This window comes from Acartia tonsa, chromosome 7, assembly GCF_053477335.1.
Source record: "Acartia tonsa isolate MP-2025a chromosome 7, ASM5347733v1, whole genome shotgun sequence".
Taxonomy (NCBI): Eukaryota; Metazoa; Arthropoda; class Copepoda; order Calanoida; family Acartiidae; genus Acartia; species Acartia tonsa.
In genome coordinates, this window is record NC_137266.1 from 33,877,358 (window position 1) to 33,900,923 (window position 23,566).

Below are 23,566 nucleotides of genomic sequence, written 5' to 3' on the forward strand. Positions count from 1 at the left end.
GGATTTAATTTATTATTTTTGAAAAAAATAGTGGTGTAGCAAATCTATATTGTCCGTAAGTCCGTCTGAATAAGTTAAGTATACAAGCCAGTTAGAATTCTTAATACGTATTTATGTATATTCATTTTCTTTGAATTTCATTACATTTTTCTACTATTTATTGTTCTTTTTATACTTCAAAGCACCAAAACTTTTTTTATTTTATTACAAGTAATACTTTTCCGTACTAAGTCAATGCTTTGATTATTCCATGACTCAATGTTTTTTGTAGGTAATTTTGTTAATAAAATCTCCTTTCTTATAATTTTATCTTTTATTCTCGTGTTTTTCATTCTTAACTTTTCTTAAAGGCCCCTTTTAGGCACTTAATACACATTGATTTGTTATTTTTGGTAATTAATATATACTTTACATGTATGTACTTATGCAGTTTATGTATTAAAATTATCTCATTATTTCTGTTAAAGTATTTAAAGTTTTGAGTATAATATTTAGCAAAATGGTAGTGCTACTATTCAATTAAAATTAAAAGTACCTACCAATTATTGGTCTATTGTTCGACATTGATATCAATGAAAAGCTCAAAAAACTAAGGAATATTTTATCATGACTTTAAAACTTAAATTGATTTCCAATACGTTTGAGGAATTTCTATTCTTTTGAGCTAAAACTGTTGAAAGAAATACCACAAAAAAATAGCCTAAAAACTGCTTAATTATTATGTATCACCATCTTTGAAAGTGTCAAGCATGCGAATGCAAACTGTGAGTGGAAAATTTAAAAACATGATCAAAACTTTTTAAATACTTTTAAAATTATTTTTCATTTGCTTAACTCATGGAAAAAGGACAATGCATCCAGAACAATAGAAATAGCGTAGCAATAATCTTTATATAAAAGTAATATGATGTATGTTTGTCTCTCAGTCTGTGTGTCTGTCTGAAACGAAAAATCTTACTAACCGCTAAACCGATATGGTTCTCTTTTACATTCAGGGAAAGTTTCATAACTTCTAGGATACCACAAAGCCCCTAAGAAAAATCTTTTTTTAGTTTACACTATGGCTTAGAATCATAAGTTTTTTCTGTCGGACACAAAACCAGTTTTGAGAAGTAGAAAATATATTTAATAATAATAAAATTTACCTGAAATATTGAAATGAAAAGCTGAAGATTGACTCTTTTGTTGGCCATACCAATATAAATAAAAGAAATTCTAAAACATCCAATTAAATTAATATGACAAAAGTAAATCTAAGAAAGAAAGATTATGCTTGTTATATTTAGACATTTTTTAAATTTTAAGCTTTTATAATTATTCCCTGATTTGCTTGTTGAAACGAAGCTGTGCAAAAAAAAGTTTAAAAGTTATACAAATATTTAAAGTAATAATAAACTTCATGTTTTGGTGTTTTCACAAATTGTTCAATATTTTTTTTAACTGCAATATATAAAAATGGTTATTGTATATATCAATGATGTACAAATTTTACAAGAAGGTTTAGCTGTCTCACAAATAAGTAGGCCTTGCCTTAACATAGTCTATTTTATATTTATTTAAGGTGCTTCGATAAAAACATAAGAATATGTTTATTTTTTGGCTAAATTGTTTTAGCACATATACTTTGTAGAAAACCCCAATTGTAAAGAAGAAGAAATATGATTTTCACATTTTAAAACCTAAATATTGTCCTATTTTGAATTTTCTGTATTATTCAATAAATTTTCTACAATTGACTACACTCCTTTGTTACACCTAAAACAGTCAAGGGGGTTGAAGTGAAAAAGTATAAGCCCCCTTAAAATTCAAGAGGAGTGTGCAAAAAATGACTTTTAAGTATGTTGATTGGGGCAGGACACCTAGGAGGATGTATCCAACCCCCCCCCCCCCCCCCCTACCCCCCTGACAGTAAAATAGCACTTTCTTGTTGTCTGTATTACACCCCCCGTAAGCTAATACCAAATCGATTTGGGGTTAGGGGGGTGTTAAAAAGCTTAAAGTAAACCATGTAAAAATCAGAATATTTTTATTCTTGAATTAAATTTGAAACTAGAATAGGATCAATGTAAAAAAAGGGTATATGAATATATGTAACTTTTTAGCCATCTTTTCTTTAACTTTATTATTTACCCGTCAAACAAAAAACTCTCTGACATACCAAGTTTCCAACCCTTTAATTTACTTTTACTTTTTGGCAGGGTACCAGAAAAAAGTTGTGAAATGGGGTAAATTGCATTAGGATCATGACATGATATTAGAGTATTTTAGAGTATGCTTCCTCTGTATTTTTTTTACATCTTTAAACCTTATTTATCTAAAAGGAAGAATAGAATTAAAAATACAGGGTGTTTCAATAGAAACGTCTTTTTTAAATTCTTAATTATGCATAGAAAATAAAACAATTATATAAAATGCTTTATATATTTGGAAAACCTATTCTGGGACATTTATGTTTCAAATAATTGAAAATTATTTTTTCAATAACCTATGCCTCAAAAACCGGTTTTTCCAAAGACCTTATTTTTGAAGATTTATGGATTTAAAGATTGTGGAAAAAATGTGCACATTTTGAAAATTCAAATTGCGCGGCTTGTATTAATAGTAAAAAAACGTTATGCCTATCGTTAGAATCGTCATGAACTCTAGTTTTTGGATATATAAGAACCATTCCAGTGCTACGTATAGTATAGGAGCTACACGGTAAAATGTTTAAATTTTCTTAAAACTTTTCAACATTTCTCACATTTTTCAACGTAGCTGCTAAACTACAAATAGCACTTTATAATAGTACATTTATTTTTAGAAATAGAGTTTATGACGATTCTAACGATATGCATGGCGTTTTTCTACTATTAATACAAGCCGCGCAATTTGAATTTTAAAAATGTGCACATTTTTTCCACAACCTTAGATCCATAAATCTTCAAAAATAAGGCCTTTGGAAAAACCGGTTTTTGAGGCATAAGTTATTCAAAAAATAAATTTTCAAATATTTGAAACATAAATGTCCCAGAATAGGTTTTCCAAATATATAAAGCATTCTATATAATTGTTTTATTTTCTATGCATAATTAAGAATTTAAAAAAGACGTTTCTATTGAAACACCCTGTACCTTAATATTTTAAAGCACAAAAAGACAGAAATTTTGACGAACCATGATTTTGGAATCATTGAATTGAAAATCTGCAAAACAATTCTAAATAGTCTAGTATTAATTGGTATATTAACAGAACTTATTACATATAACCTAAAGTATATAATGATTATGCATTCACTTCCACACATGTATAACATTATCTAATCATCAGAATAAATATCAGTTATAAGGGGTTAAGTTACTGTTTCTCCCCATCGCAATGACCTTGTGCCCACTCTCAATTTGGTCATTAAAAATCAACCAATGGTCTTAGTAATGTTAACACAGCCAAGTAGCAGAAAACAATTTAGTAGCAGACGAAAAATGTCATTGGAAAAAGGATGGAGGTAGTTATCTGTACATACATCTATACAATAGATCTGTTTGTAAAACAAAACAAAAACAATTGTGTATAACTGTTATAATTAAACACTCCTGTAATCTTTTTGCTTCTGTTTTCTCGACCATATGAAACCTTATGTGGAAGTGAATGCTCACCAAATGAAAGTACTACTCAAGCTGCAATAATCTTACTAATTAGGATGGAAGTTTTCTTAAGACCTAATCTTGAATTTGTAAGGAAAAGATTGGCAAAAATTAACAGTAAATTGTTATATTGTAGTAGAATACGTTATATACTATGTTAAGTTTGACCTAATATGATTTGACCTAATAATTTGTAATATTACAATTTTTCAAAAGACATACCTAATTTCTATGCCGAAAATTTTGACAACCCCCCTTACGGTTTTTGAAACCTTCCTTAACTGTAAGGGAATATAAGAGGGGTGTAAGTCTTAGTGTGGTGTACCCTATTCATAAAGTAGTTGCACTACAGAAAAAATTTAATTAAACTGAACATTTAAATTTGAATTTCTAAATTTAGAGAATTTGAATTGTTACTTTTAGGTTTATTCTTTTCGTGGAAAATGCAGTTAAAAAATAGATTTCAAATGTCAATGTGTAATAGTTTACTTACAGCTGAATACAGTACTAATATAGGATTGTTTTAGGTGTGATTTTTTTTACTTAAACAGTTTTAGACACAGTCGTAAGTAAACAATAAACAGAAAGTAAAAAGGTTAATTAAACCATGTGCATTTTAGTTAAGACGTTCTTACACACCAGCGAAAATTTGTCAATATTTTTCGAATTCTCTAAAATGGATGTAGAATATACGTGGATATTATGACAGGGGAAAAATTTACTCTTTCACCTATTTACAATTTATTGATCAGATCATCCAATAGGGATGGGTGAGATTTAGCCTGCTACAAATTTTCATTTATTAGAGTACATGATAATCTGGTGAAAGATCCAAAAAATAATACATACATTTTCTCTACATTTTAATAGCAGGGGCATTTTAGTGGCATGTTTAGGGGCATGTTATAGATTCGCTATTTATGAACATAATTTTGACTGTTTTGTATAAAAATTAAGTAAAGCAATTGTGTGCATTAATAGAAACATTACATTTCTAGCTGCCTACAATTTTATACATTTTTCAATATTAAAAAAATTTAATTATATTTTATCCTTCTCATTAAGTTTAATTTTTTTGTCTGTCCGTTAAGATCTTTCTGATAACTAGGCTGATTTAATATTAACTTCATTTAGCTTTTGGGTTGGTTTACTGCTATTTTTTAAAACATTTGATCCCCCTTTAAATAGAGAAACTCAATTGATGGGGGCAAAGTCATAAGTGAGTTAATAAAGCCTAAACTCATACCGTTTTTGAGATCTTACAAGCATAAATATTAAAGAATAATGGTATTTTAATTTCAATTTTCGAAAAGACAGTTATATTCAACTTTCCTTTGATATTAATTAAAATAAAAGTCTGGAAACAAAAACTAAAATAAGAAGTAAGACAAAAAGTAATGAGGAAGGCGTTTCTTACATTTTAATTTTAATCACGATCAATGTTTTTTTTTCAGAGTAGCTACTCTATAATAGTTATTTATCGCATCGTATTATAGACAGCTTTCCGCGGATATCAAAATGAAAAATTATAAGAATTAACACAGTTTTGCTAGCCTCGAAGGGCCGAAGACCTAGGCTAACAAAACTGGTATTGCAATACAACTTACAAGATTTTTCAGTTTGGCTAAGAACCGGTTCTAATCCAGTGGATATTAATCGGTTTCTAAATCACAACTTGAAATTATAAGATTAAATAGAAAAGTGCTGTTAGCTTTGCCCCTAGCTTCGAGGGAACTTGCCCTAAGAGAATAGTTTAGGGGTACGGGTTCTCATTTCCAGCCTAAAACCTGCCCTTTACCTAAACTTGACTATCCTAAAATGGCAGAACTATCGGTCCATCCATTTACAAGATCTAATACACCCATGAATGTATTTAGATAAAAGAATAGCTTTTTGAAACCTTAAAAAAATATGGGAATTTTCTAACCTGAATACACGAGTAATTCTTGATTTAAAAATAAAAAACGCTGTTTTGAACATTGATTTCCTTGTATTTAGTAGCCAACAAATCATAATTATAATTTCATGATTAACAATGATTAAACCCAATTGAAAATTAAATTGTTTATACAATACAGTCCATAATTTAGAAATAGTAAAGAACCTCCTCTTTTTACTAGTTCTCTTTAAAGGGGAAAAGAGAATTTATCTACTGAGAAGGTAGTAAAACCCTAATTCCACATTCTTTTTTTAAGTTTTATCCTTTAGCATTTTTGAAAGAATATCCAAAAATCTTGATAAAGTAATTAATTGTAAGACAATTAGAAGTTTTACTGAGAAAAAATTGTCTAAATTAGTTGTTTGATTACTAATTAAGTAATTATTAAATACATCAAGCATAAATTCATAAAATTGTTTAAGTTTTAAACCATATGGCTTGGAATTGGAGGCATTTTAATGACCTGTTTTTTTTTCTCTTGATTTGGAGCTTTCCCTGAAGTTACATGTTGATCACTGAAACCCTTCCATATTTTAATTTTTTCCCCTATGACTAACCCTATGTGGGGCTATAACCTTTTGAGGTCCCACAGTGCTACTCTTTTCCAAACATAATCAATCTAACCTGCCCTAAAATATATAACAAACAAACGAAAAACTAATATAATAAAGGTGTTTCAGTTTTCAACAGGCACTTTTTGGGAATACGCCAAAAAAATCAAATATTTATGGTATTCTTAATGTTGGTGTTAAAATATCAACGTTGCCATTACATCATTAATTATCCAATATACATGGATTTCTTATATAATAAAATAAAATAAATTGAATTCAAATGTATTTCCCCAAATGTTTATTTATGAATCTTTGTTGTAATCTAATACAAAATTAATATTAATGATTATAAATTTTGAATACTTGTATAAATGTTTATATTTTTCAATTTTTAATGACTTTGTTGCTTTTATAACAAGTGAATCTAACAAGATTCATTGTAAATACCAGAAAATACATTTTAAGAAATAATTTGATGTACATAGCCAAGAAATTATTAGTAATATAATCTTCTATTGTGAAGAAACATGTATAGATGTACGTATCCTTATATAATTATATAATATTATCGGCTTCGCCCCTAGCGTCTAGGGGCTTTGCCCCATGAGGTAATTTAAAAAAAAAATTAAAAAATTAATTCTGGTACTGCCCATAATTTATAATTAAGTTTTTGGGTTGGGAGGAATTTTCATTTTTTTTTTTTTGGGGGGGGGGTTTGGGGTGTCCCACCCCCTAAGAAAATAGCTTAAAACCACCACAGGACCAATATGTATATACCCTGAAGAGTAGAATCCGATTGGTTCAGTGGTTACCGAGATCTTAAGGGATGGACGGACGGACAGACATCATTCTACTTGGTATTATAGATTTGACAGGAAATACATAAATATTATATATTTTTTTTAGCTAATTATGCCGAAATTTTGTTACAAAGAACAAACAACTAAATAGATACATAAACAATAATCATGGTAAAAACATATTACAACTCATTTTTCTTTCACTGCTAAGACAATTGTTTGGAGTGTAGCCACTTTAGAAGTTACTTTTATCCTATTTTTGGTTCATTAATACTTAATTTCTTATTCAGCCTTTTCATGCACAAGAATCTTATTTTTTCTACAAAATATCAACTGTGACGTTTTTTAAAATATGTGTATTTCTATGTTTGTAACACATAAGATTTTTTTCAAAAGCAAGCATTGATTAAGCAGTTTTTGCTAATTGGAATGAAGAGTTTTTATTGCATAAACATAGATACAACGGCTATACTTGAAGTCATGCTACTTTATGATTTAATCATGCTTGTTATTTCAGAGTATAGACAAATGATAATGACAGCCTGCTAGACTGCCTGCCGTTTTCAAGCTAATAACAATTATTATCTAGCTATCCAATTTAGCTATCTAGCTATTCTTTAAGCTATTCAGGAATCCTATCTATCTATCCAACTATATTAATTGATACAGCTTTCTATAGCTATGTGACACAAAAAAGGTGAAAAATTGACACAGCAATTTTGTATCATTTGTTATAAATTTGATTCATTGTGAAAAATATTGGTTTTAGCACCGTTGATTCTTTTACAATGTTAAAATTGAATTATTTTTAACAAATTTTCAGACATTTTTTTACATTAAAAAGTGAAATTTATTTATAATTAGTTATAAAAGAGATGCAAAAAGAATGATGAAGGCTTTAGTGCAGATTCTCGTGTCTATACTGACGTGCACCACAGGTAAGGGTTTTATTTTTGAGAAACTGCTCTTCTTAGAACTAGAATAGTTATTTATTGCATCATATGATAGACAGCTTTCCGCGGATATTAAAATGAATTATAAGCTTCAAGGGTCGAACTAATTTTAATTTTAAGATTTTTATTTTATTATTTTTATTTAATTTTCTGTAATACGATGCTCTACAGTTTGGTGAAATTCAAAAAGTAAAACATAGATAAAACGTCCATTCAGATTTCCATTAAGAAAAATATGACCAAACCATCCCTTTTTCAATATCTTCAGTCACTGACAAAAACCTAACTACTTCGTTGCACAGGATAGGGCTCTCTCGAAAGTACAACCCTTTTTGAGTACGTTAATAACAGATAAATTACATAATCTTTACTGTAATTTACCATTTAAGCGGCGCTACTAAATAACACAATTGTTCTTGTCAAAAAAAGTTATCTATGAAGAATTGATTATTTGCATGTAATAACAATTGCAACATTGTTATATAGACAATAATTATATTAGATTAACAAATAAATTATTAGACAAATATATTAGACCTTTCATTGGAGGATTTTCTAAAATTTGATTTAGAAATTATCTTCGAGGGTAGCGCACCAAAATCATGCTTAAAACATTTCTTATAAAAAAAACAGTACTCTTATTTTTTTGTAGACATTGTCAATAAATCACTGAATAAAATAATTTAATTAAATGCTATTTTTAATACCTCCATTTAAACAAAGAAGGAATTTTAATGGCTATGGTTATGGAAGATAAATTAATGTACATGGTACGTACAGTACACCCCTCAATTGTAATAAACAAAATAACCTCTTCTGTAGATTACATTTATTAGTGTGTCAATGCTGGATCAACAAATGAGAAAACGTGTATGTAAAACTTTGTGGATTCCTTCTTTTATTGATTCTAATCTAACTCTAATAATATATTTCCCAATTGACTTAATAACAACAGGTGTAAAACAACTTTATTGTGGTCTATAATTAACAATATTCTATAGACTATAATTTCAATAAAACAAGGATGACAACCTCCATAAAAGCGAAGGACAAACAAGGAGTAACACTTGTAAAGTGTCAGATTTGCTTATATTATTCTAATTTGTTGTCCCATGGATCATTATCACAAATTCAGAAGAATAGGGTGATCATTTCATATATATCAAATGGATTTACACTTACAGACTTACTGTTTATGATTATAGAGTTGCTACGCTGTCTAAATCGTACAGTACTATTACAGGAATCATCATTACAAGTTTTAAATCTATAGGATAATTCTAAAATGCCTAAATTAACGATAAGAGCTAACGGGATGACTGTTAACTTTTACAAAAGCTTGGCAATATTGAATACCCAGTGATATATGTACTTAAGAAATCAACACACTAATTTATATTACAGACGGACAATATTTTATATAGAGTAGTTAAACTGTGCTATACTAATAAAATCAATACACTAATTTGTATTGTATTGTAGTAAAGCCAATTGTTTCATTAACTTTCGCTAAACAAATGTTAATTTTAACACATAGACAATTATTCAAAAAATTTAATTTAAAGTTCTATAAAAATCAAGTTTTTAACGAAAGAATATTGTTGAAGACAATCATTTAAACACTACATTTACTTAATCTTTCTCTTACAATTATTTTGAACAACAAATGAACAAAGTAAAATTAATATTTGATTTCATAAATTATTATTTTTGTACCTTTCAATCTCAATAATAGCTAGATCCATTCCATGAAATTCTTCTTTGACTATAGAAAAATGGTTGTTTTAGATTATAATGTTAGAAGACAAAAGACTGTCAGCCAGACAGATATGTGGATTTATATAATACCTCGCTAATAAATAACAAAGGGTTAGTTAAAGGAATTAAAAAACGTTTTCTTATTTGTTGGCATGAAACATATTTAAAAATCTTGATTAGTAGGTTCAAAATTCTGCTGAACTAATAATTTTAATCTACAGAAGGTTTTATTTATCTTATCACTTAAGATCCCGGCCTTGGATTAGTATGAGACATTAAAGAAGGTATACAAAATTCTGGAAATGGCAAAAAATAATAAATGCCATATCCATATTTTGAATATTAAATAAAGGTAATTAGTTAATTATATGATCACCTTACTGTGGTCATATTTATATAATTATGTCAAGTATAATATTAGTAATACTCTAAATATTATAATATATCATTAGTAGCAAGGTTACTCTATAACCATAGTAAGAATAGCAAAATTAACACCTTTGTAGTTGAAATTATTGGTTACAAAGTTGAGACACTGCTAGTTTAAAACCAACCAACCAATCAAATTTATCCAAGTACCCAAAATTTTTTTTTGCCATCTAATAGAATAACGTGGTTATAAAACTTTGGATACCAGTATTATACAGTGTAATGTCTCTTCTTGGAGAAACAAAATATGAAAATTAAATTCTAAATAGCTTATCTTTTTAAAAATACCCAGACACAATTTAGTGAGAAAAGTATCTCCTTAATCCTTACTAACCCTTTTATATTTTCTGTATTTTCAACAAAATCCTCAATAAAAGGATATAGTCCTTTAATTTTTCAATGGTGGGATCAAACTCCTCCTCCCGCCTACCTCACAAAATATTTGTTTGAAGAGTTGTTTGTTCATAATAAGACCTTGCTAAGCAATTATTCATTTTGTGTTTTCAATTAATAATGTTTTAATTCTATCCTAAATTTAAAACCAAAAAAAAATTATTAATTAATGTCATGTGTGATTTCTTTTTTAACAATTTAAGTGGGTGAGGGAGGTATGTTTTAAGTGATCCGCTTGCAAAAAAAGGAATCTTATCTTAATATTTTTCCATTTAGAGAGTCATTCTAGCGAGCACTCTGTTTTATGATGTGTTGAAATTATATAGTTAAAGAAAAACAGAAGCTTTTATTCCAAAACTAATTGACCTTTTAACCCTGATCCCCCTATATGTGTCGCTTTTTAACAGTGCGGCTACTCTATAATGTTTGTCCGTACGTTTACACGTCATTACACCATTCATTCTCATTACAAATTACAAGACCTTCCTTTCTTTTCGATGGGTTTTAACTTTAAACTTAAACATTACTTTAAATATAACAAAATCAATTAAAACTCATTTATTGATTTTTTTCACAATAGCAAAAAGATTTCTATAGAATTTAGGATTTTTGTTTCATATTGTAAAATTATGTTTTATATAAAATATTAATGTCATAAACTTACAGCAAAACCTAAAATGTGAAGGTAAAACTCATTTCTTAATGTTAAAATGTTTTACAAGTCTAGGTTTTGTCTGAACTTTGTGTTGTACAATGTACATGTCTTTTAATCTAACAAATTTGTCTATTTTTCCTACACATTTACAAATATAATAAACTTATAAGTCATAGACAACTATTTCTTTCTTATGTATCTCAAAAATAGTTTTTACTAAACCGTTGTAATCTTATTGGTATAGGTATAGCCTAAAACCATCTCAATACTTAAATCTAAAAATAAAGGAGTGGGGACAAAACACCTAATTTAAAAATGCCTAACTAAAAATGCCTAACTAAAAACACCTAAGTTTAAAAATACCTAATGTTAAAAACACCTACGTTAAAAACACCTAATTTATAAATGCCTAATTTATAAATGCCTAATTTAAAAATGCCTAACTAAAAATGCCTAACTAAAAATACCTAATTTTAAAAATGTCTAATTTTAAAAACACCTAATTTAAAAATACCTAATTCTAAACTATCTAAACGCCTAATTCAACAATGCCTAATTCTAAAATATCTATTTTTTCCACTAAAATACCTAAAATTTTGATAACATTAATCCAATTGGCTGATTGTTCTTGCTGAAGGATCTCACTAGTCATTGAACCAATATGGTTCATCTTTACAATGAAGCTTCCCGTAGGTCATGGGAAGGTTTATAATGTTTTTGGGGAGGTTACCAACACCTTCCAATGAGAAATTGCCCTTTGAAAAAATGCCCCCCTCCCCTTGTTTTTTTTTATATTTCTTCAATCTTTCTTTATAAAACTAGAACTAAAATGGGGGATGGTCAACTATCACTCCCCAAGAAAGCGACGCTACGGCTACTTAGGTTAGGGAAGAAACCAATAAAAATCAAAATTGATTTTCTTTGTCCTTCAACCTTTGATTTTACTAATTAATTTATTTCTCATGTGAGGTGCCACAAACTAATCATAAAATTTTATTTTTAAAAGCGATGCTTTTCTATAAGGGGGGGGGGGCCCAGGGGGGTAATGCAACCATCTCGTAATCAATGATTAAATGGCACTTAGAATTCGAATTTTGATCTGAAATTTCATGAGTAATCCTTGGCGGTTTATTTTCCCTAAATCGAACAAAAAGTGGGAAAAGTAATAGCTGGCGGCTCAGCTGTTTAGCCGTTTTTTGCATATTTTCAGGGCAAATTCATCATTAATTACGTAGGAATCAACTTTTTAAAACATATTTTTGGTTTAATTCATGTTAAATGATAGCAATAACCATTTTTTATATTTCTAGTACCAACAGCTACCAGCTAGAACCGTTTGATAAGGTTTTTGAGCCACAAAATGTATTACATGGAGAAAGGTTTCACAACTAATTTGCTTTTAAGATATCCAAAAAATGGTAAAACTGCTGAGCCGCCAGCAGTTAGCCGTTACTTTTCAAATTTTTTCCAATTATTCATGCATAATTTCAGATCAAAATTCGAATTCTAAGTGCCATTTAATCATTGATTACGGGATGGTTGCATTAAACCCCCCCCCCCCCCTAAGGGTCGGTCCGTCCGTCCATCCATTTTTCTATTTCAAACTATATTTTGAAATTTTGGAAGTGGTCATAATCCCCCTCTCCCCCAGACTTATTGAATTCCCCTCTGCACTGCAATCGACCCTAGAGGACTCTAGGGGGCGTAGCTGCCGGTGTAATATATTCAACAACAGTTTTAAGATATGCTTGAAATTAGGTTTTTTTAAATTAGGTATTTTAAAATTAGGTATTTTTAAACTTAGGTATTTATAGTTAGGTGTTTATAAAATTAGGCATTTTTAAAATTAGGTGTTTTGTCACATTAGGCATTTTTAAAATTAGGTATTTTTAAATTAGACATTTTTAAATTAGGTATTTATAAATTAGGTGTTTTGTCACATTAGACATTTATAAAATTAGGCATTTTTAAATTAGGTATTTTTAAATTAGGTGTTTTGTCCCCACTCCAAAATAAATTAGCCTAAATTCATCTCAGATTCTATTTGAACCTTTTTTGCAGTTTTGCTACAGACAAAAAACCTTACTACTTTATAGAATAGGATATGAAAAAAATATTTTTCGTAGATAAATGTTTTATTTATTTTGGAAGTTTATAAATGATAGTATATTATTTAGATATCTTTATATTTGAGGTCCCTATTATTTTGCTACCCCTCATATCCCCCATTTTCCACCCTTCATACTCCTCCCCATTTCCTAATGTGTGGTTCTTCAAAATAATCACATGAAAAAAAATATGAAAATAAAGAAAAATCTCAATGTATTTCACAATAAAAGTTTTAATCTGTCAGTAGAAATTATTTTATTCGAATTATTTCTGTGAATGAAAAACGCACTAATATCGCTAACTTTTTAACTAAAAGAACTCCTTCAAAAGAGATTTGGCATATCATTTTTTTCTTGTAAATTTGTAGCACCTCAAATTTAAGAGGAAGCAATAAACAAATTGGTATTGAAGTGAAATCAGATAATTTATAAGGACGCATCCTTTTTAGCAGCAAAGCCACTCTATAAATATTAAACGTCTGTACGTCTGTCTTTGAATTATGTATTACTAGCTATCTTAAGTGAAAACACAATGTATAATAAATTTATGTATATCCCCATAGATAATAAACAAAAGTATTCCTTCTATGTATTAGAATTAAAAGTAATGTGCACTGCTAGCTTGAAACAAACACTCAAAATTAAATTGAAATACACAAAGACTTAAGGCCAACGAATAAGATTTACCATATAATTTTCATTCTGATTTACTTCTCTCACTTTGAATTATCATGAAATATTTACAGACAAATAAAAACACTTTTTATTGCTGCGCTTCTTAATAACATTTGCTTGTTATACATTCAAGATCTACCCCTAGATTGTTCAAATCGTGTTTTTTTTTAAGGAAAACGCTTTTTTTATAACTTCATTTCCCATTTTTATATCTTTAGGGAGGTTATATATACGTAGAAATGTATCTTTTTTAATGAAAGAAGGAATTAGTCTATCAGTTTTAAACTATGGGGTAGCATTTTCTTTAACTAGTTACTTTCTAAAAGGTCTGTATAAAGTAGATTTATCTAATATTGCAATATAAAACAAATTACTTCTATTCATAAAGATCTACAATTCTTTTGTTGTCTATAATGTACAAATTTTAAAATGAAAAACAAATTTCTAAAAAGGTAATTGATAGCTATAAACTTATGGGAAAATCTTTTAAAGTAATTGTAATTCTTAGGAGAGTAGGGAAGATACATTTTTAGCATAAACAAAATTATAAAATGATAGGTAATAAATTAATTGATTTAAAACATTGTTATGTCAAAAAGTCATTTTAAGTAAGTAAGCTTAGAGAAAAAATATTGTATACTACCAAAATGTTCTCAAGGACGTAGCCTATAACTATATAACAGGTACAAACTGTTTGGCATCAAACAGACAGAAGAAATTGTTATTCATTATCCATAAACCTATCCCTCTCTCCCTGATAGGGAGTCGTAATTTTGTTAATTTGAGTAATTTCCCATGCTATCTATAAACCATGAAAAGACGAGACTTTACCTTTAAATGCCAGCTTTTTAAATGCATAGTTTCTCTGTTACATGGCTTTGTCTGACGTCTGTTCGTCTGTGCGCATTTAACTCTTTATATTCTTCCGCATAGTACTATATGCCATCAAAGCACACACCTGTATAGACCAGTAAACCAACACACACATCCTTTTAGATACACATTGCATTGGATTATGGTTACACATTATCCTCATTATAAAAGTAAGAGGATGTCTGTAAGTGTGTCGTATATAGCAAAGTATCTACTCCATAGGCACAGGGAAGGTTTAAACCTATTTTTAAGGAGAAATCATCCCCCTCAAATTACAATAAATAATATTTTTTTTTCTTTTTTTCTTTTAAAATTAAAATTGAAAGTTAAAGGTCGATTGCCGCCCATCCCCCCCCCCCCCCTCCTCTAATCCTCAAGTGCCCCTAGTGCTTTCCGAGATCTTAGTGGTCACACAGCTAAATATATTATACTTGATTATATTTAAAGCATTAAGAAGCTATGTTTTAATAGAAGTAAAGATCCTTGTTTTCTAACTTTCTAAACATAGAATCTCTATTGACGAACTTTATGGACTTTGTTGTCAGAAAAGCCATATGTCTAGTTTACAATTTCTATGCAGTCAAATTTTTAAACACTTAAATTAGATGTGAATAGTTGATATAACAAGATAGGATAAGTTATAAATAGCGAAACTTTAGTTTTAAAATATGGCAATATTACATCTAACATTCATTAAAGAGTCACGTCTTGAAGTTTTAATTATGCATGGCAATGAGTTGCACCTGTTTATGGAAAAAGACATTGCCTTAACCTTTACTATTTATGTCGACAAATAACTAGCAGGTACAATTTTGAATGACTCTATTATATTACAGTTTGATCCAGACTCAAACCTTAATGTCAGCATGCTGACACGCTACCAATGCCACGGGTTAACATGATTTATATTTATAGAAAAGATTCGCTATTTAAATAACGCCATTTGGGAACCTTGCTTCTTCTAATCTTAAAATCTTGATTGAGAATTATATTGAGGTTGTAATTTATTGGTTTAATTTCATAGCTCCTCTATATTTTTTCACGTTGTCTGTCCGTCTTTCCTGAGGAAAGATAATTTTCTCAGCTGTTATCAGAAATAAACTGCAGAATTATTTTGTGAATATTCGTTGGTCTGTCTTTAATGCTTTAAGAGGAATCATATTTTTCATGATGGAATGCTTCTATTAAAGTTAGACACTAAAATTTACTCAACTGATCAACAAATTACTTAGTCTGTCTGACTGTCTGTACCAATCTGGAGGATTTTAAATGTTATTTTATGATCATGTTTTTCTAGGCTGCTATTAAAGAAAAACAACTGACATTTGGGTAAAAAATTTAAAGACCAATAACTTAATTCTAATTTTTTTCTATCTGTTTCGATTCTTTTGAATGTTGTCATCCTTGTTCTTTATTGGTATTTAATTTGGTGAACCTGATTATGCTATTGTATGGCCGCCGTGCCATAAAATCAGGGAAACGGGGATAAGACAAGAGACAGTAAATTAATCTTCCCGAAAAATTCTTTGAAACGGAAAAAGTAGTGGATGTAAAGCATGTCAAAACTGTCGACTATGATGCATTAAATAAAAGTAGTTATGGCATAGCATAGACAATGACATATCGATATGGTTCCAATTTTATTGTGACTTGATTTAATAACTTGTACAATTAAATATTGGGGACTCGATTGAAGTCCTCCCTGTAAATAACATATAGTTCTTCCCTTTTACGTTAGAGGGTTTTTAGACTAATCCTTTTCTGTCTTGATTCATCTTTTTCCTTTTATTATCTTTTCTCTTATACTCCATCTCTCCCTCTCTATTTCTCTCTCTTTCTTTGTGTTGTCTCTAAAGGTTATCCTTACTATATTAGAAAATTAAGTAAATATGCTTTATTGATTAATCTAGAAGTTTTATATCAATTAGATCCTATATTTATTATGGTTATCCTGTGAATGCAATAAAATGTATAATTTTAGGATATGACCTCATATAACTTCTCATGTTGGTACATTTGTTCATTTTAGATTTAATCATTTGGTAATTTCCCTCCAAGTGCCTATCAAGCACTGAACTCCTTTTAGTACTGAATATTTTAAACAAAGAATTTGTATTAGTAATAACGTAATTCTTAGCTTTTACACCTAAAAAGTGTTTTGAAGATTTGATTTTATTATATCTCATTTTAAAACATTTTAGGGATTATACAAATGCTCTGTAATTCAAAGACAATTTTGTCCATAAGTAACGCAGCAATAACAATCAAATTATCTGTAAGCAAGTAAAATAAATCAATGATAAAATGATAATGATATCGCTACGGGCTTTATCCCATTGAAATACTATCCATTTGGGGTTCTTTTAACCTTTACTTATCCTGAAATAAGTATCAAAATAAGGTTTATTTCTTCACAACTTTCGCATATGGTATACATTTTAAATAAAGGAAACCACCACCTCATGTTTTGCATGTGTAATTCAGTTGGAGTGAGTGAGACGTTATATAGAGCGGCTCCATTACACCGACAGGCCCCAATTATAGAGAAGCGATGCCGCTATTAACGTCTTTAAAAATCTGTTTATTCCCCAAAAGTAAAGTTTCTATAAATATGCAAAATCTTAAACATGTGTAAACAAACAAGGAAAGCAAAATCCACAAGAGCAAAGCTAGACATCAATCTTGATGTAAAAGAGGTAGGATGTCTTCCAGCCTCTCTATTTGCACCTGATCTTCCTCACTGCTGAATAGAAGGGTATTTCTTTTCAAAAAAGATAAGTTTGCTTTTGGAATAATAAGAGCGACGAAAATAAAGAGAGAGAAAGACAGAAGAAGAGAATAAGAGAAAATGGAGAGAGGAAGAGATATAGAAGGAGAAAGATATACAGAAGGAAAGAAATGTACAGAAGGAAAGAGAGAGAGAAAGAGAGAGAGAGAGAGAGAGAGAGAGAGGCAGGAAGACAGACAGAGATAGTTTAGAAGAAATAAAAAAAACATTTTAGAGATGCTGCGCATCTCAAAAGGTAGCAATTGCCAAAAATCCCTTTAATTTAAAATCCTCGTAAAACAAATCGCAATCAAGATGTAAAGCAAAATGTCTGTTCCCACTTTTAAAGGAGACAGGTGATACAAAATAATAATTCACCCGTTTCCTAGTGATTTTGCAGCAGACGGGCTTAATGCCAATAATGATAATTAAATTGTGTCTAAATAATAACTCATATCAAAAGCTAGAAAATGATTTAATTGGAACAAAAATAATAAGTTACATGTTTGACGAATACCATGATAAAAAAGGGTCACTTAATTTCTTCGATTTTACATGTGTGCCATTTGACATTTTGAAGAAAAAAAATATTATTTTGAAGAGCTCCTAAATTTTCGCCTGTAAATGTTTAGTCACTCAGACGTGAAATTTTTAGCTTCAGTTTTTAAGATAAATTTTATTTTAATTTTATACTCAATTAGGGCAGGTTTAACGCCATGCTTAAGTAATATTTGTGATTTTATAACTTATCAAAAAGACAAACATAAAAACATTTCCTAAATTGCAACAATAATTTCTGGCTTCTTTAAAAATAGCTGCCTAGAGGATTTAAGCTTCCCTGAAAATTTGACATGTAATAAAAGGATTATCTTTAAAAATGAGTTATTTTCTTTGACGTTATGGGCTTGTAAAAGTCCAATTTTGTCCAAAAATTTGCAATGTTATTTTATTACTTTTAAAAACCTAAATAGTTTTATATAAAATGTCTTTTTAATCACTTAGCTTAAAAAAAATAACCCATCCTATTTCTTATTTTCAAAACCTTGCAGGTGATCGAATACTACAAAGCACAAAATACAAATCATATATAAACATTTTTCGTCTAAAAAGGGGGGGGGGGGGGTGCGGGTGCTTGTTCTATCGATATTTAGTAGTAAAATGATACAACTTTAAATAGAAATAAAATTCCACAAGCAGTAAACACGCGTAAAAATATAAATTGGGGAAATTAATATGTAAAGAAGCGTTTAATTTTAAGGTGGGGAACAAAAAAAGCACTTTACAAATTAATAGCGGCTTCGATTTAGTTGAAAAAAAGTAAAAATTTATTTTTCGGTTCAGAGAGACTCTTACTTTTTTATAAGGATTACTCAAAATTACAACCAAGTGAAAAAAAAACTAAAAAACGGCCCTATCAATCAAAATGGGGATAAAAAGAATTAATTATAGAATGATAACGCATCAAATAACGTGTCCAATCGATTTAGGAATCAGTATTTTAAGGAATAATAACAAAACACTTTTGTCAATAAAAGCCAAAATAGCTTATTTAATATTCAATAAGTATTAAACTCTCTCCTTAAAAAAAACCAAAGTGAATATTTCTGGACGTTTCATCTAGGTAATAAATTACTAAAAGTGGTATATCTATCAATAAAGTAGTTTTTATTACAGCATTAAAGGTCTCTCAAAGTCAATTTGAATGCTAATTTTATTGCCTTAATCATTTTAAGTATATATAAATATAGGAAAGATAGTGGATAGGTTATTTTATTCCAATTTCTAAAAAAATTTTTACTATTTAATGTATAAATTTACATTTTGGAATGAAATTTACTTTATTTTACTTTCTTGGTTTTTATAAGGAATCTTATTGGTAAGCTTTCTTTGTCTGTAGCGAAGGATCTCGCTACTAACTATTCAAATATTTTTAACTATTTATGGGAAGGGTAGGTATCTTCACCACCCCAAGAAAAATTGACAACTTCCCCAGAACTTTTTTATCAAAATTTTCTTTTTAAATCCCTATTACAAATGGGGGGGGGGGGTCGACTTTCTCCCCTCCTACCTTAAGTGCCCCTAGAGGCTCCTAACGTTTTCAAAAAGTTTGTTTGTTGTGCAAATGTGTGATATGAGGTGCAAACCAACGAAATATTAAATGATTATACAAACTATAGATGTTTTTTGACAAAACAAGGTTGAGAGTTGGGGGACTTAAATAGTTTAGGGTGGAATTTACTGTTTCACACTAGTGCCATATCATAAAGTCAAAGAATCTAAGAAGGCCGGGTGGTAAAACAACAATAAAATTGTCTTATTTAGAGTGTCCTTACAATACTGTCAATAACATTTTCAGATTAGCAAATTTCAGACCATGATCGTCTTGGTAAAATTCCATATTTATATTGGGAAAGCTCTTACCACTGGAAGGCCTCAAAATGAAGGACTCTTTTGAGCATTACTTAACCAAACCCATGTTATAAAATAATCAAAAGTTAATCATTTTAAGATAGCTTTATTCCTTAACATGTTATAATATAAAGTAGTATGGATTTCTTTTATTTCTAATGCTTTATAACTATTTCTGGGTGGCTTAGGCTATTTTTATGACTTAACCCTTCATCCACTAGAGGCTAGTGGCAAAGAAACCAGTTATCTAAATAATATCTAAAAGCTCTTTTTTGCTATAAAGTATTTTTTATGTAACATAGGACCATGTTATTTAAAAAAGAAACCGCCAACATCATTAATCCCCCCAAAGGTGTTTTCTTGGACCTTTTTTGTTTTTCCCGCAGGCTCTTTAAAGGACACTTCGGGCTTCTCTTAGAAAGACATTGATTTCGTCAAAAGCTTAAATAGTAGAGCAGTTACTCATTAAGAAGGGTATGTCCGTCTGAATTTCATTGTAAGTTACGTAATTCACTCTTGTTTATTTGTGGATTTTTATAACTTGAGAACATTTATTGCTTTAAGGCTTTATGTCTTTAACAAACAACTCATAAGGATTATTTTTGGCTATGAATATTCTCTACTTTTACTGAAGTCTAAAAGTCACTATACTATACAAATGGATTTAAAATAAAAGTGATGTAGTGTACCTTTAAGGTTATAAGTAAGCCAAAACTATAGTAAAGGGAGGCTTTTAGTAAAATTTATTCAAGATTGAAAAAGATAAACATATAATTATTTAAAATAAACAAGGATGACATTAAATGTTTCGCATTATGGCTACGCTATAAAAATATTTATCTTTAACACATCCGCTTTTATGCACTTTCTACTGTTTAAAAGCATTATTTCCAAGTAGGATTTCATATTTAAAACACTAGAAAGAGGTGACCTTATTCCACGAAGTTCTCCTTTGAAGAGGCATGAGTCGGGGGCATCGTGGGTAAAATTTTTCTCATGAATACCTCGTGTATGTATACTTACCCCCTTTTTATTTTCTTTGAAAATGCTTACTGGCAAAAATTCCTTTTGTTATGAAAAGTCATTGGTGCTATAAAAAAAATAATTTTTCATTCAAAAAAGTCAGTAAATCTAATATAAAAAAAAATATTTTTAAGATTGATATTTTCATGTGTATCTATATTTAAATCTTAAAGCTTCTTAATCAACCTAGGCAGGTTTTAGGCCAGTTATTAGGGAGTAGATCCACAATAATTATCTATGTTGGTATAGGAATCAGGAAAAATTAACCCTTTTCCTTCCAATTAAAAAAAGTAAATGCGGTTGTGTCATTGATTTTATTTTTTAAAAGACATTTTTCATGATTTTATTTTTTTCGTAGCACCTTCACTTTTCAAAGACCACCAGCATTTTATAATATAAAAATTGTAGGCCAAAAAATCCTTTACCAATATTGAGACTTCATGTTAACAAAACGGGTTAGAGACAATAGCTTCAATCATAAAAAGGTATATCTTTGTATCTCACACATAATTAAACCTTACATTTTTATGACTTTAGCTAATAAATTGCTTTAAATTTGTTGAAAAATAAAATAACAAGGATGACAACATCCATAAGTAGCGAAGCTCAAAAATTATAAATATACAACAGGAAATAATCTATAGATTATGTAATAAAAAACTTCAATTATAAAAATCACGAAATCTTTTAAAAATGTATATTGTATAATGGTCTTTTGAAGCCTTAAGCTAATAAGAAAAACGTTAAAATCTAAATTCGATTTAGCACCTCAAAAAATAGTAAGTGTTTAAAAAACTTGGTCAAAATATGAAGAATGTTGACTTAATTAATTACTAAAAAATCCAACCGTTTATCTTGAACAGGAGTTGAGAAAATCACAAAAACTTGAAAAACTAGGAATCGATCTAGCACCCTAACCAATAAAGGTATCTTAATAAAAATTAATGGAAATATGCAAAATGTAAACTTATTCAATCCCTGAAAATTTCAACTGTCTATCTTGTATAGGGATTGACAAAATCATGAAAACTTAAAAATCTAGGAATCGATCTAGCACCCCAACCAATAAGGGCATCTAAACAAAACTTTATCAGAATATGTGAAATCTAAATTTATTCAATACCTGAAAATTCCAGCCATTTATCTTAAACAGGAATCGAGAAAATTACAAAAACGTAAAAATCTAGGAATCGATCTAGCACCCCAATTGATAGACAGACGGACAAAACAATGTATAGATTAGATGGGCATATGTCATAGGAATCTTCACTAAAAATTTCAGCTGTCTATCTTAAATAGGAGCCGAGAAAATCACGTTTCCCCCATAGCGTTACGGACTGACTGACGGACGGACGGACGGACGGACATAGTGAATTATAGAGTAGCTTCGCTACTAAAAACATAAAAATATTGAAAAGTTGAAAATTTAACAGATTTTTTACAATTGTTTTGAAATATAAATTTGAAGATAAGATGACATATACATTTTTGCCAACTGTTAAAAGCATATTTTAACCCTTTTTTGCTGTTAAAATTTAAGTTTCTGAAAATAAGAATAATGCTGAACAGGTATTTAGTGGCGGCTGTCACGCCCTTTGCTTTCTCAAAAAGTGCAGTTTAACACGGCTGCGACTGATGAACCCTGAAAACTTTATTTGAACTATTTCATAAACATTATTTTTTTCTAATTTTGAAATTAAATATCCATAAATTTTTTAATAACCTACGACTTTCAACTTTCAAAAAAGCTTCGGTGAAGCACTGGAGAGTGTCATGTGTGACGTCATAAAGATACGCCTAAAATGGAGGGATGAGAGGAGAAATGGGAAAGGAAACCCCTGAAAAAGAGATGGAATTAGACGTATTTTTTATTACGTCACATATGACACTTTCCAGCGCTTCGTTTCGTTCATCAATTCTACATATAATGTATAAGCAATGGACAGATTATATAAATAAATAGCCTAAAACCAAGACTAATGTATATCTTCCTAAGAAGAACTAGCCACTTCCTACAACTAATTCTTTAATTTTTTTTGTATGTTTTTAGTAAAAATATTCTTTTTTTTTCCAGGTAAAAGCTACGAGTTCGTGGATGACCTTTATGCTGACTATTACAACGAAGTTTCTGTGGATGCTAGTCAATACTATTATGTAGAAACACCCTCCTTCACTTCTTCCAGTATAGGTAATGCCAATAAAGCTTTAGAACCAACGCTACTTTAAAGGAAAACAAAATTGGGAGGGGGGTAGTATTTTCTAATAGGACGATTTCTCTTAGGATAATAATCTTCACTGTGAAGGAGAACCATAGCGGTTGAGCGGTTAGAGAAATCTTTAGGTACAGACACAATGACACACAGATACACAGACACATATACAGGCAGACTCATAAATAAGGAGGGTATGTCTGTATGTAAGCAAAAAGATAACTAACTCAGCTGCTATGTAAGAAAGTTGTCATTTTACATTTTTTGACTAAATATATATCTACTCTTTGATTGTTTTTTGACCATGTGATTGTCTTCAATTCACATAATAGCTTTAATATTGGATATATTTATATATCTAATCTTTACAGGAAATAAAATATTTTTTTTTTGGTTT

General features: G+C 29.4%; 1 protein-coding gene across 1 annotated transcript in view; it reads left to right on the plus strand.

Moving 5' to 3' along the window:
* The first annotated feature begins 7,431 nt into the window (after window positions 1-7,431).
* The window catches only part of LOC145324277 (lachesin-like), a 35,445-nt gene continuing 19,310 nt past the window's right edge, over window positions 7,432-23,566 (plus strand). The window contains exons 1-2 of the mRNA XM_080166898.1: window positions 7,432-7,854; window positions 23,034-23,147. Of these exons, the coding sequence (XP_080023024.1) occupies window positions 7,803-7,854; window positions 23,034-23,147 (166 nt within the window). The 5' untranslated portion in view covers window positions 7,432-7,802. The remainder of the gene's footprint in view (window positions 7,855-23,033; window positions 23,148-23,566) is intronic.